General features: G+C 33.6%; 1 protein-coding gene across 5 annotated transcripts in view; it reads right to left on the bottom strand.

Moving 5' to 3' along the window:
- The window catches only part of PTPRC (protein tyrosine phosphatase receptor type C), a 117,110-nt gene extending 103,011 nt beyond the window's left edge, over positions 1-14,099 (bottom strand). For all 5 annotated transcript variants that reach the window (XM_081824955.1, XM_081824956.1, XM_031024022.2 and 2 more), the window contains exons 1-2: positions 13,966-14,099; positions 13,769-13,884 (exon numbers count right to left, since the gene is read on the bottom strand). In XM_081824955.1, coding sequence (XP_081681081.1) covers positions 13,769-13,841 — 73 coding nt within the window. In that variant the 5' untranslated portion in view covers positions 13,842-13,884; positions 13,966-14,099. The remainder of the gene's footprint in view (positions 1-13,768; positions 13,885-13,965) is intronic.
- Between the last annotated feature and the right edge of the window lie 1,028 nt (positions 14,100-15,127).

Raw genomic sequence — 15,127 nt, 5'->3', positions numbered from 1 at the left:
AGTACTCCTTATGTTGTATCTGACTTGCTCCACTTCCAGAATTTTGAGGTTCTACTTGCCTTTGATCTCCCACCAGCCATTCTCTATAGTTCTTCCATCATGCCTTCTAGTTGCCCTCAACATAAAACCACCTTCTATTCTTAGAACAGGGAAAATCTTTGATTTCAAAGGCTTTGGTGATTTTCTGCTTTAGATCACCCTGAAAATATTTTTAATCTTCCTCTGTGTGAGAACCTCTCTTTCTTGAACATGTAGATGGACTTGTGGGTTCCATTTGTTCTTAAAGTTGCCATGTGGTATCACAGCTCTGCACATTGAAATGATACTGACTCCTCTTTTTTTTAAGATGGAAAGTTATTTCCATTCATTCCAACTTTTATCCTCAAAGTAGGGGGCAGAGAAGTAGTGACATTTTCTTGCATAATTGAGCTAACACATCTTAAAATGGATTACGTAGGTTTACTTAGGCTTTTTATTTCCCTACTTACATACCGCTAGATTTTCTGCATTACAATAAATTATGCTTTCGAACTCACTGATAATAGTGCCTGCATGCATGATTATCTATTTTCCACACACTAAAATATTGTTTGCAATAAACTGATTCACTTTCTCTCATTCCCTCCCTCTGCCCTCAATCCTTCTCTTCCTCTCTCTCTCTCTCTGCTATGAAGCAGATGTGCTTAAACTATGGCTTTATATCCTTGTGAAAATGAAGCAGGGCAGGAAGAGAAAGCTACACAACTTTCTCCCGTGCTGAGCCTTTTCAATATGATTTCATTTTTGAAATCATAGTAAACTACCCAGACATCTGACGTGCCCAGTTTTCAACTTGAGCAAAATACCATAATACAACAACAAATATCAATAGTATTTAGATTGCTTATTCTTTTGGTTTAATCATAATTCTGTTTTCCTCTGTTCACACTAGTGACCAAGGTTTATTTGAACATTTAATACTCTGAACAATTAGAAACAAAATATAGAAAGAAAGATAAAGCTGAATAGTACAATGCAGGCGAAGCATCTTAGCACCAGGTAAATGGGAGGAGCTCATTATTACTTCCCTTTCTTCTGTCCTTCTTTCTCAATTTTAGTATTTAAAATTAAAACAAGAGGGCGCCTGGGTGGCTCAGTCGTTAAGCGTCTGCCTTCGGCTCAGGTCATAATCCCAGGGTCCTGGAATCGAGTCCCACATCGGGCTCCCGGCTCGGCAGGAAGCCTGCTTCTCCCTCTCCCACTCCCCCTGCTTGTGTTCCTGCTCTCGCTATCTCTCTCTCTGTCAAATAAATAAATAAAGATCTAAAAAATAATAATAATAATAAAAAAATAAAATTAAAACAAGAAAAATTAAATTTAGCTATTCCCTTTCAGAATATGATAATCAGTAAATTTTATGATAAAATACAGGGAAATAAATTAACAACTTTACTGAATTTAAAGACAAGTATAAGCTAGACTCCATAATGATTTCTATATGTATACTTAAGTTAAATGAGATCACATTTATAAAGTGTTGAGAATAGTGCCTGGCACATGGTAGCACTATTTATCTTATTAACTACATATATATGTACGTATGTATAATACATATATATTCCCAAAAGGACAAATTTCTATTTGTAAGCTGTATAATTATCAAGGCTATTCGGTCCTACCTAATATAAGCCTAAGTAATAACCAATTATTTTTCAAATTCCTCAAAGAAATGAAAGATTTAAAATTTGATTTAGAAATAAGACTTTTATGTAACCAATTAATGTTCTGAAAACCTCCTAACCTGTCCATGTATTAGCTTAAATAGTATTTTTAAAGATTTTTATCAATATGCATCAAAACAAAATATACCACACAAAGGAATCAACATAACATTACTTTTCAAGACATTTTCAATTAAATTACTAATTCATTAGTCTCTCAATATATTTTACATAGATTTTATTAAAATATTATTTTAAGTCATATTCTTCTTTTTTCTAATAGCTAAGCTAGCAAGGGAGATATATATTATACATGTATATATATATACACACATATACATATATATTTAATTCTTATGAATATTGTTACAAATTATTTTCATACTTACTTTTGTGCCAGTATTAAAGTTAAATAGGGATATTTGACAATAATAAGTACGTTTACAATCACTGTTCAATCAGCCTTTCAAGAGACATGAATTTGGACTTTTATGTGAAATTCACTGGATTCTCATTATATGCCAGCAAGTGTGCTAAGTCCTTTAAATCATCAGCTCTTTTTCTCAACATCCAAAGCAAAATATTTTTTTTCCTTTTCCACTTTGGCTACCCCTTCTCACTTTTTCTTTTACTAGTCCCTCCTCTCAACCCCTCCAAATATGAAGTGTCCCAGAGCTCAGAATAAGGTCTTCAGTCCCTTGGCTTTAAATTCCATCTATATACAGTGACTTCCAAATGTATGGCTCCAATCTAGTCCTAATGAGCCCCACACTATAACTCCAGTTGATTTCTAGATATCTCTAGCTGGATGTCTAATGAGAATTCAAAGATTAATATGGATCAAACAGAACCCTTGATTGCCTACCCTGACTGGGGTGTTTCTCATTTTAACTGCTCATGAGGAAAAAATGAGTCGTTCTGTATAATCTCCTATTTTTCTTTCACACAGCAACTTCTCTTGATTCTATATACATTTGACCTTTCTTTCCACCTCTACTGCCAGCACCTAGCCCGGATATCACCCCCTTTCTCCCTTCCACCAATCCAACTGGCTCCTAACTGGTCTCCAGGTTTTAACTCACTTTCAATCTATTCCCACAGCAGCCAGAGTAGTCTCTTTAAAATGGAAACAAGATCAGCTTATTCTCTGCTTAAGACTTCCAAATAGCTTCTTCTCTTCACACTTAAGGTAAAAATCCAAAAATCCAAAATCCAAATTCTTTCCATTTCCAACAAGGCCCATTTCCAACAAAGACCTTACCCTTCTACGTATCTCTCCAGCTTCACCACAAACCACTCAGCCTTTACCCACCATACTGCAAGCACCTGACCTCCTTTCCTTGCTTTGAACCCACCAAGTTTTTGCTTTTTTTGAAGAACCTTTGCACCTGCCAGTTCTTCTTTACAAAAATCTTTACACTCTTGTCAGCCAATGTTAGCAACCTAATGATGCTACTTCTAAGAGGCCTTCTTTGATCACTGTCGAAAGGGCCAGTCACTCCCCAATTTGGTCTGTCTCTATCATGAAACACTGTTTTATTTCACAGCCCTTATCAATATCTGAAACTTTCTCAGTTATTTATTTGGTTTCGTTATCTCTTTTACTAAGATGTAAGCTTCATGAAAGTTGGTACCTTTTCTGTTTTATTTACCACCGTGTCAGCACTTAGAATAGTTCCTACCACATAATAGGGGTTCTATTTTAAAAATGGCTAACTCAATGAATAAATTATCTCATTTAATAGCTACCACTATTATTCCCATTGTACAGATAAGGAAACTGAGGCTCTAAAAGGTAATGTTTCTAATTGGAAAGCTCAAAATGGAATCCAGGCAACATTTCAAAGACTGATTTCTTAAGCACATTAAAGGTTAGAGCTTGTTTGAATCCAATATTTCTAGTATTATCTCTTTAAATTATTTTCATCAGCTCCCTGGCCCTTTTCTTTTGCTTATCTACTTCCCACATTATCATCACTCCCTCTCACAGTCAATGCTCTGAACTGATATCTTCTGCTTAATTTATTTTTTCTTAGCTACTATGTATCTTGAACATACCTAAAGCTTCCATCAGTAAATTCAGAAAATAAAAACATGGTCACTAAAAAAATAGAAAGACTTAGGACTTATTAGGCATAAGTTAAAATCTTAGTTTAGAAACCAAAAAAGGGATTTGGAAACCTGAGTCTAAGAATTCAAAGTAGAATACTTGACCTAAGTTATTTGATTGACCAGCCCACATTTATCACAGTAACCAAACAATAAACATATTTTTTATTCTTTCCACTACCTTGAGTTTTAGCTAACTTGTCCCTGGAGTAGAAAACTATAAGATAGCTCTACCAGATTCATTTAATATGCCTCTTGGATAACTATAAAAAGCTTATCTGGTGTCTACACTTCCTGGAATAAGATGAGAACCTCATGTGTTTTCCATGATCAAAGTGTTTAACAAAGGTCAAGTTACTTCCCTTACACTTCAAAAACAACAAAAAACAATCTAGATATTTTGGTAAATTATTCAATGGCTTTCATTTTATGTAATATCAAAAACAAATTAGGTTGGGGAAAATCCATTCTTTCTGTCATATCACTCACCTCCAGACAGACTCAGAGGTGTACCTTCTTACGCTCCATTTCAAGATGATGGCAACATTACTTCTGCATTATTAATTCAGCATCAACATTCATAGTAAATACAAATTAATCAAAGATGTCTTTTGTTTTCTTATAAGAGACAAAATCTTAGGTGACTTAGATCTTGCTAAAGATATGGAAGTGGCTGGGCACCCAATGTTTCACCTATGTAGCTAAATAAGCTGCATGGGGCTGAAATGTATGTTTCACACAAATGACCTCTGAGACACTACCAACCACCCTTCAGTCCTGGTGTGATTTGTCTACCATCAAGTAGTCATGTCCTCAATTACCTGGTTACTAGGCTAACCACTAAGAAAGCTGAGTAATCCAGTCGAAAAAGAATGGACCGAGAATCAGACCAACCCAGGATGAAATATCAGCCCTTATTATCCGATGACCTCAGAAAATTGCTATGAAAGATCACCAAAAAATTTAAGGATGTGTTTGCATGCTGTGTATGTGTGTATGTTTTAACATGCCTCTCCAAATAAAGCTTTTATTTTCAGCTTAAATCACAAAACAAACAAACCAAAAAGAATTGGGACTTTTGGCTAGTTCCTCTTTGCATCTACCAACTTTATTTATTAAATATCTAATAATAACCTACACAACTCAGTGGCACCTTCAGAACTTCTACAACTGAAAGCCTACAGAAGAAATCTAGTTGAAACAGGGGCCTAGATGTTGTCTGGCAAGAACAGAGATTTTGCTTAAATAATGTATTATATGCAGATTTTAAAATAATAATTTTTTAATCTATAGTTTATAAAAGATTGAGAACACAATTAATCATCTGTTGCAAGGTATATTCTTACTTTGAGGAGAAAGCTTATGGAGAATTTGGAAGATTTAAAACCCTGTCTCCAAGCAGCCATTGCCACAATGAGAATATAGACTTCCAGGGCTAGGCATAGAATATGGCATTCCCAGCTGAAGGTACAGGGAAAGCACTCATAAAATATTTGTTTGTGAAACGAATTAATAATGAATAAATAAACAGATTTAGCTAGACTGGTAAAATTTTTAGTGATGGGTTTTGAGAATCCACGAGATTTTTATTTTCCTATTTATTCATTTCTGTGTTTCTCAAGTTGCCTAAAATAATCATGGTTTACTTAGGAAAAAAATGGGATGTGCAATTTTACACATAGCACGTAATCAAAACAGAGATAAAAGACAAGAGGGAAAGAAAAAGTGTGATCAAGGATTTTAAGCAATTTTTTCTTCCATTTCTTGAACCTTTCTATCATGTAGAAACTTTACTATAAATAATTCACTGTAATAACAACAACAAAAGGACAGATTTAAAATTGTTTTTATGAGTTGTTAAGTACTTTTCTACATACAGGGTTAGATTATACTGACAACTATCCATTCATTTAACAAACAAGTTCCAAGGACCTGCAGGCACTCACTGGTAAATACGCAGAGACCCAATGATGATCTACACGAGCTCGCCAGCTACAATGAGAGACAGCCAAATAAAGAGATCTCCAAGAGGGTTATTCATGGGATCATCACAGCAGACGAACACCTGCCCAGGTGTGAAAGGACTGGAAGAGCAGGGGACATGCAGGAGGGTTGCCCAGAGGAAGTTGCCCATTAGTTCAGTAAATTTCTTTGAACTAAAGTTTAAAGGGCAATTATAATTTGCCGAGTTTAAAAAAAAAAAAATGTGGAGGGAAGAAGAAACAGCCTGGCCAACAGTTTGGAGACAAGAAAACATTATACTTTAGGAAAATGCAAGTTACAACAGGAGTATACAGTTGACCTTTGAACAATACTGGTTTGAACTGTGCAGGTCTACTTCTGATATGGACTTTTTCTGATAAATACAAACTGAGGGTTCTAGAGGGGAGGGGGTGAGGGGATGGGTTAGCCTGGTGATGGGTATTAAAGAGGGCACATACTGAATGGAGCACTGGGTGTTATATGCAAACAATGAATAATGGAACACTACATCAAAAATTAATAATGTAATGTATGGTGATTAACATAAAATAATAAAAAAAATAAAACCTCTGAACAATTATTTAAAAAAATACAGTATAGTACTATAGGTGTTTTTTTCTTATTATTTTCTTAATATTTCTTTTCTCAAGTTTACTTTATCATAAAAATACAGTATATAATACATATGACATACAAAATATGCATTCATCAACTTTTTATGTTATTAGGAAGTCTTATGGTCAATAGTAGACTATTAGTAGTTAAATAAATAAATGAGGGAATCAAAGGTTATGCATAGACTTTTGGCTGTGTAGGGCATCAACCTCCCTAATCTCCATTGTTCAAGGGTCAACTGTAGAGTACATGTCACAAAGTTACAGATAAAGCTAGAAAAATCTGGCAGGATTAAATTAAAGCTGTGTATACCATGGTAATAGCTTTATTTTTCCTAAATGCAGAGACAAAAGTAAGATGATTTGACACCTTATTTTGATCTCACCCACTGATGTATATTGAAAACATTAAACTTATCATCTTGATTCTTCTCTCTAATTTTTGCTATTCCAATTAGTAAGAAGTTGGCATAAGGTGTATAAGCTAATAAGAAGAATGCCACACAAATGAATGAGAGTTAAAATGCAATTCTAGACTATACAGCAGTCTTGTAAGTATTTCTGAAGTTTCCACTGGTTACTTGAGAAATAATCAAAACCCTTAAAAATCTCAAAATGGATCTTGCTGAAAGAGCTCTCAATCACAAAATGGTTGTTAATGATAGATATATCAGCACAATATAAATTTGAAAATGTCTAATACTGCCCAATTTAAAATTCGACAGAAGTAAATAATGACATTAGATCAGTTACATTTTGTGTAATATTGAAATGTAAAAAAAAAGAGAGAGAAAGAAACAAGCAAACTTACAAAGGGAGGCAAGATTGCAGCTATTGTTACAATAAGAAATGATAAGAATCTGTAGCAAAGAGTTGGATTTACAAACTATTTAAGAGGTAGAATCCAGAGTAGCCTGAAAAATCCCTAAAAGAGGGGATGCAAAGTTAAAAGAATTCAAAGATCTCTAAGGTTTATTCCTTTACCACATAGCCTTAAACTGTATCTCCTACGAGTCTCTCAAAGGAAGAGATGTGATTTGGAATCATGTGTCAATGATAAAGAGCTATGTGCTATGATTTTATAGGATCATGTAAATACAATATATAACTTTGCAGGGTATCTCATAGTTTTCAAAGCATTTTCACAAATATTCTCAATTTCAATGCTTACAGATGGGACACTGTGTATCAAAAATGGAAAATGATTTGAATAGAGATCATACAATTCATAGAATTAGATTTTTAAAATGCACCTTGATCCAAATGCCATCTCCAACACAGTATGGCAGCTGACTCATTTCCTGTGATGCTTAGTATTTCTTTTATCAGTAAACAAATTACTGTTTTCTTTTTCTTTAAGTGGAGATATTTAAAATATGGTGGCCACACTTTATTGCCATGATATCGTCCATTTGCTATCATCTCTTAACATCATTATTATTTATATAGGATTCTCTAATCTATTTTCATGACTATGAGCACAATTTATTATTACTAATATTTACAATGCAGAGTTTCTTCTTGCATATCAATGCTTTTTGTTAAGTTTGCCAGAGTAGCTGTTCATTTTCTAATATATATGATATGAGTGTGATGCTGAGTTGCCCTTAGCTCTTGAATTGTGCTCCAATGTTAGCAGATCACCTTTCTGAAGGGCTGATGATTTTCCTGCAGATGTTCACATTTTGGTTGGAAATAGTTTTTAAATATATGAATGGCAATCATTTTCATTGGAATATCATTGCATGCAGTTATAATTTTATCTCACATGCAGTATATATAGGAGAAATTGAAGTTTTAGTAAAATAACTTTTTCATTTCAGGTATTTGTGGCTCATTTTTAGTAGGAAATAAATGTTTAATCTTTAAACACTGTATATATAGTTAAGTACCATGGAAGATGTTAAAGTTGTTTTAGTGGGTCTTCAGTAAAGAATCTAATAAAAGCATTGATAATCTTGTCGATTATCTTTTCAGAGGTCAGTCAGTTAATGATATGAATGCACATGGAAGGTGCTTATATATTTCACTAACATTGACTTTAATGTGTATTTATGCCAAAGTTTTGTTTCTATATCTTTTTTTGTTTTTGTTATTATTCCTGAACACACAATTCTCTGCTTACAGTATCCATTCCCGAGACTCTTGACAGACTGAAACTGAAGTAGCACCTTGACATATAAAAATGAATGTATATTAAAAATTTTAGGCAATGATTAGATATTTTCTCATCTAAATGTTGGTTATGGCCATGTACACCAAGTATGTCTATATATTTCAGTATTATGTAGAAATAGATATCATATCATATGGCTAAATGAATAGCTTGCAATATTTCATTTTTTTCTTCATCATTCCCTTAAAAGTATTACCTTCATGTATATAAAAGTCATAGCACTAATCCTTTAGTGATAGGCAAATAGTATGGAGTTGGGTATCTAGTACCGACACAGCTATTTAGACTAGACTGAAATTAAGTTTAAAGTGAGATTAAGTTCAATTTCCATTCCAATTTTCTCCTGTGTAAATATTCCCATAAATTGATATGATGACTGAAAAAGATCACAGGCGTTTGGTGATGACAAATTTCTTTCTCTGTACCAAGGTAACTTACATATACATGATCTGAACAGAAAACCTTGTGTGTTTTAACACTGTGCTTTCACCAACAAAACTAATCAACCTAACTATAAATCTCTGCTTTTTACCCACTCAGACTGAGATTCATTATCATGTTTCTAGTAAGAAATGATACCCAGACTCCCTACAAACTTTTTGTGTGCACAGAATGCAATGCATAGAGTGAGCCCTGGAAACACTCCCACAACACTACTGGTGTCCATGGCTGAGCTCTCAAGGACTGGACCTGACTCCATGTGTTTTGTCCCTATGTTAGATGAGTATCTCCTCCCCCGTCTGATTCCTTACTTTTCTTCCTAGAGTCACCTATATTTGAAGAACAAAACTAACCCACCAAATGAAATAACATTTGCAAAAATGTCCAAAGAATAGGCCAAGAAATACTTCGGAATAACATTCTTGAACTATGGATTTTTAAGAATTTAGGAGGGCCTTCCAGATAAGAGGGAAAATGGGGAGATGAAAGAAGGAAATAGCAAAATAATAATAATAATAATAAATTAAATTTTAAAAAATGTAAAACCTATAAAGATCCAAATCCAAAATTATTTTATTTAATCTTGATGACTTTGTCTAACTCCCTCTATCCTTCCACTTTGCCTCTGGCTAATTTTTTTGTCTCACATTTCTCTCTTCCTCTGTCTTCTATTTCTGAATTTTTCTGTGTTCTTCTCTTTCTCCTTCATTATTATAATCTTCAGTTTTGTCAAAAAGCATCCATTACTTTTTTAGTATCTGGTAAGAAATCAGGTACAGGTGATACAGAAAAAGGAATAAAACATAGTTTGTGAATACACACAGGTTACAATGGAAGAAAATACACTGATTGGTAAATAATAATACTAATACCACCAACAACAACAAATTGAAATAGTATGTGAAAAATGCCACTGAAAGGTGGCAAAATGTCTACAATTTCAGTGGAGATATTTTGTGGCATGAGTGACAGAAGAAAACATTCAAGACGAAATAGGACTTGCACAGAGCCTTCAAGGTCCTGAGGAAGTGTAGATGAGCCAAGCAGAGTGTTGAAACTGCTTCCTGTGGGTTAATGAATCATACAGGAAAAAAGACAAAACACTCCCTGCCCAGCTCCAGGCCCAGCTCCTAGCTCACTGGTGGACTCAGTTGTTCCGGCAAGGAGGTTAGTGTGTATACCAAAGGCAATGAGAAGTTATCAGAGGGTTTTTTTCTTCCTTTTATTTTATATTTTTAAGGTGTAGAGTATAGAAGGAAATGGATGAGACTGCAGAGAGATTGAGAAACTATAATACTACTCCAGGTAAAAAATGATAAAGGCATGAATTAAGGCGATGTCAATGGAGATGAAGAAAGGGGAAAAGATTTTAAAGATTATTAAAAAGTAAAATTATAAGACTTGAGCATTTAAATATATTTCAGATTTTTTTCTTTTCTTTTTTTTTTTTCTTGCACCTCAGAGAAATGAGTCTGGAGATGGAAAATCAGGATCATCAATATATAGCAGGTAATGGTAAAGAACTCTGAGCAGAGAAAACAAGAATAAAACTGGCCAGGGATTAAAGCCCATAGAACTCCAATATTTAAAAGTAGACAAATATGAAGAACCAGAAGATAGATAAGTAGATACGTGTATGTGTGTATTGTATAATTCACACATAAACACTAGAATATATATGTGTGTGTATCAGTATATGTGTATTTTTACGAAGAGTGTTGAAATATCTATATTCTTTTTTTAAAATATCTATATTCTTACACTAGTTAATTGTCACTGGTGAAAGGATATCAAGTATCCCACAACAGAGAAAAGACCTAGCCCCCCAAGCTAACCACACTGTCCCTCTACTTAATTATATAGAACAAGAGAGGAAAAGGAAAGACAGATCCCTAAGTCCACCTTACCTTTTCTCAAACAAAATGCATTTCAAATTCTAGCAATGATAAGGATCACAGGCAAATTTTTATTAGAAAAATACTTGTAAAAGATTCATAAAAAATAATGTCTATACCCACAAATCTCTAAATTGTGGAGTATTTAAGACTTAATAAGATTGCTTATTAAATTCAATTCATAATTTGTATTGAAAGCCTGAGATGTGCAAGGCATAATACATGTTTGTAACATGAAATATTTCTTTTAATATGGCTGGGAAAATGGAGACTTATGACCAGGAAATGAATCTAAACTGTTATGACTCATAACTCACATAATCTAACTCATAAACTCTAGCTGGTATGTTATAGACTGATAGATTTGCCTAGCTTTACACCTTTTTGGAGTCAGAGAACACTCATGTCTATCTGCATTCTCAGAACTATCATCATCCCCTAGAATTATTTAGAAATGTTTAACAAAGGTTTCCAGTTATCATGGCAAAGAGGCACAGAGCAAAGAGATTAGAAAGTTTTGCATAAAACTCAACCCAGCATAGTTGCCATGGCAAAGTTTAATTTTGCCTTTCCTGTATTTGTACTTTAGGTATTAAATAACACATCTGAATTGTGCATATATTTATCCATTAATTGATGTCTCTCTACATTTGGCTCTGGTTTTTTATTCCCTTAGAGTACACAATATAAATTTGATGCCCAGAAGCCTAATACTTCCTATGATCACTAAACTCAATTGTAACACATTAAAATCAAGCATACAATTAAACTCATTTGTTGCTAATAAAGAAAAATATAATTTAAAACATTAATAACTTCCCAAACCATACATTGAATTACAAAACGTCCCTCAGAACCTAAAAGGATAAGTAAGATTTGCAGACATAGATAATTAGATTCTTACGGTTTTTTTCTAAAAATAAGTATAAATTTCAGGAAGACCATCATTGCCTTTAAAAAAGTGTTTGCTCTTGATATTTATGTAAGCAATTGAAGAAAAACTTGATCCTTCAAAATAAATCTATGTATATCTATCCATTTATTTAAGTACAAATTGTTCAGCACAATTGATTTGAAGGTTTCTGGATAACTTTATATTCTCTTATTTTGATCATAAATTGAAAGATATTTCTTATGGTAAAAATCCTGAATAGAGTGAGTTAAAATTTTTGTGGTGATTTGCTCTGTGTCCTAGAAATATTTCAGTGTTTCTTTATGTTCATTTAGAAATGCTTTGCAACAGTTCTTGAGTGGAAATTTTTAATGAATATTCACTCTGATTTGTGATAATATATATATATTATCACATGGTTAAAATCATTATTCATTATAATTTGGTTTGGGTTATGATAAACTAACTTTATAGGGAAGGTAAATTGATAAACATTTTTTGTATTAAGACAAAATGCTGTATTTCTATAAACAAATTTTAACCCATCTTTGCAGTTAAAAACCAAACAGTATCTTACACTGCTTTCCACTCTTCTTGGTTACACAAAGTATCAACTGACAATGTAACAAGCTCTAGAGGTAGCTACTGCCCTGCCTTTTAGAGGAAAGAAGAGTGGTGGAAAGTCAAAAACAGATTTCAAAGTCAATTCAAGTAAGCAAGACTTTTAAAAAATATTTTTTCCCTTTTTTAAAAACTTATTTGGAATTTCTACAAAAATGCCATTTTCAATGTCCTTTCAATAATGAAGAACAGCTTTTAGATACTACATCATAAGTAGTATCTATTAAATATCGATTTATTAGTTACATTTAACAATCAACCGAAATGCACTCATGACCCAAACCGAAACTATTCAAGAAATGTCCATTAAATAGATAACAAATAGGGGCGCCTGGGTGACTCAGTCATTAAGCGTCTGCCTTCGGCTCAGGTCATGATCCCAGGGTCCTGGGATCGAACCCCACATCGGGCTCCCTGCTCCATGGGAAGCCTGCTTCTCCCTCTCCCATTCCCCCTGCTTGTGTTCCCTCTCTCGCTGTGTCTCTCTCTGTCAAATAAATAAATAAAATCTTTAAAAAAAAATAGATAACAAATATACCAAGATCTTCAACTTAAATGAGTATTTGAGATTCCCCATTACATTTTCCTATAGAATATAGTATTTGCATGACTCTTAAGAGTTTAAATATTTTTATCTCATCAAGGCTCTAATATTTACCCATCACCCAGGAAGGGCGGTGGCCCCGTAAAAATTTCCAAAGCAAATAATCATTAAAACTATTAGGAAGAAACCAAAAACTTGTTTTGAAATATATTCTGTGTTGAGAGTATGCATAAAATTAATATTTTGTTAAATACCCAAATGTATTATTTTAAACTATCATATAGCTACGTATTCAATAAAAATATTTCAGTAGTAATCAAAATTTGAGGAAGCAAACTCCAGTTCAAAAAGAAAGAGTGGCTTACATGCAACCAAAGCCATATTATGACTTTTAAAAAATCATTTTTTGTTAAAAGGATGAAAATTCACTTGCTTTGTCATTAAGATTTCTTCAGACTTTCATAAACTTATATTCACGTATTTGAGGGTTAAATAACAACATTGCTTTTGTAATAGCCTTGAACAGTTTGTAAACAAAGATATGGATAGACAACATTTCTTTTAAATTGTGATTTTTTTCCCCAAAACATTTATGCCTTTTTAAACAGTAACAATGTATTCTGTCACATAGCAAGACTTGTCTCTCTGAGCTACAATAGCTTTGACCATTTTATAGTGAGCTTCCTCATTTCCAATCACCAACACTTAACTTATTTTTATTTCTATTTCAAACCCACGTCCCTCCAGAAGGAAAAAAAAATAACTAAGAATAGATTAATATCCTTGTACTTACCTGTAACAAACACTCCTGTATCCAGAAAGGCAAAGCCAAATGCCAAAAGTTTAAGCCACAAATACATGGTCATATCTGGAAATCAGCCGTATTCCTATGAAACAGCATGCGTCCTTCTGAAAGGCAAAATAATAGTTATCTCTGCAAAAGGTTTTCTTTGTGAAACTGAGTCAAAAATAAAAGAAATGAATGCATACTCTTTGCTGTTGTCTTATCAGACAGGGAGCAATTTCCTCCTCTGCTACCCTAAGAACAAACCACTTTGCTAGCTACACAAACTGCTAGGTAGTGATGTCAGATTCGGTTTTACTAACTTCTCCAAAAATACTGTCAAGAATCCTCTTTGCAGGAAGTCAAGAAAGTTGTTCAAAGTCAGTGCAAAAGCATCTTACTTCCTTAATTCAAGTAATTAGACCAAGTTAGTAGGCCTTTTAAAAGATTTTTTCCTTCAAGGAAGATGTTTTTTTAAGTCTCCAAATAATACTCCCTTACACTATTCATTACGACTTAAAAAAATCATATCTTCCCCCCCCCCAAATAATCAAGAATTTTTTTACCTACGAGGTGATAAAACAGACCCAGGGTGGATATACCAAAATGGGGGTTGGCAAGATGACACAAGGATTGAATTAGTAGAAAATACGTGTATTTGATTCAAAATGACCAAGTGAACAATTAAACAATTACCTATCTGGTTAATTTTTGCAACCAGTGTCATTTACTAGGAAGACATTCAAACCCCACCAATAGAACAATTTTAGCAGTCAGACCCATTTTCTATGCAAAAGCACTCTCCTAAAGCTTAACAGCTTTGCCCCAAATCTTTGACAGATATCCCCGTGGGGCTAGCCATGAATCAGAAAGTCCTGTCTACAGCAGCAAATCCTGCTTTAAAAAAAGAATGCTTCTGTGACTTGAGAGGTCTTCAGGGCTGTTGATGAGGGCAAGAAGAGCGATGCAATTGAGAGCTGGGGTTTTTGTTTTTTGGTGGGGTTTTTTTGTTTTGTTTTGTTTTTGTTTTTGTTTTTGTTTTTTTTTACAAAAGCTAACTTTTTTCCCCCTCAGCAATACACTCCCAATCTTTTTGATTAAAAGACAGCAAATTAATGTACAGCACTCTTCATGATTCTGATAGTGTCCTTGGCAAGTCCATTGGTTAGGAAAATGCATACTGGTAAAAAGCTACTATGAATTCAGTAACACAATTAAATAAATTGGTATCATTATCACAATATCGGATTCATTTAAAACGAATAGGCACTATGATTTGAGCCATATACAATACTTAAGGGACTTACAGACAAACAGAACCCTTGCAGTAACTCTACAATCCTCGGTTAGAAAGCACTATTGAAGGAT

Source organism: Leptonychotes weddellii, chromosome 6 (genome assembly GCF_054177405.1).
Source record: "Leptonychotes weddellii isolate Sample4059 chromosome 6, ASM5417740v2, whole genome shotgun sequence".
Taxonomy (NCBI): Eukaryota; Metazoa; Chordata; class Mammalia; order Carnivora; family Phocidae; genus Leptonychotes; species Leptonychotes weddellii.
This window is presented reverse-complemented; position numbering and strand designations above follow the sequence as displayed.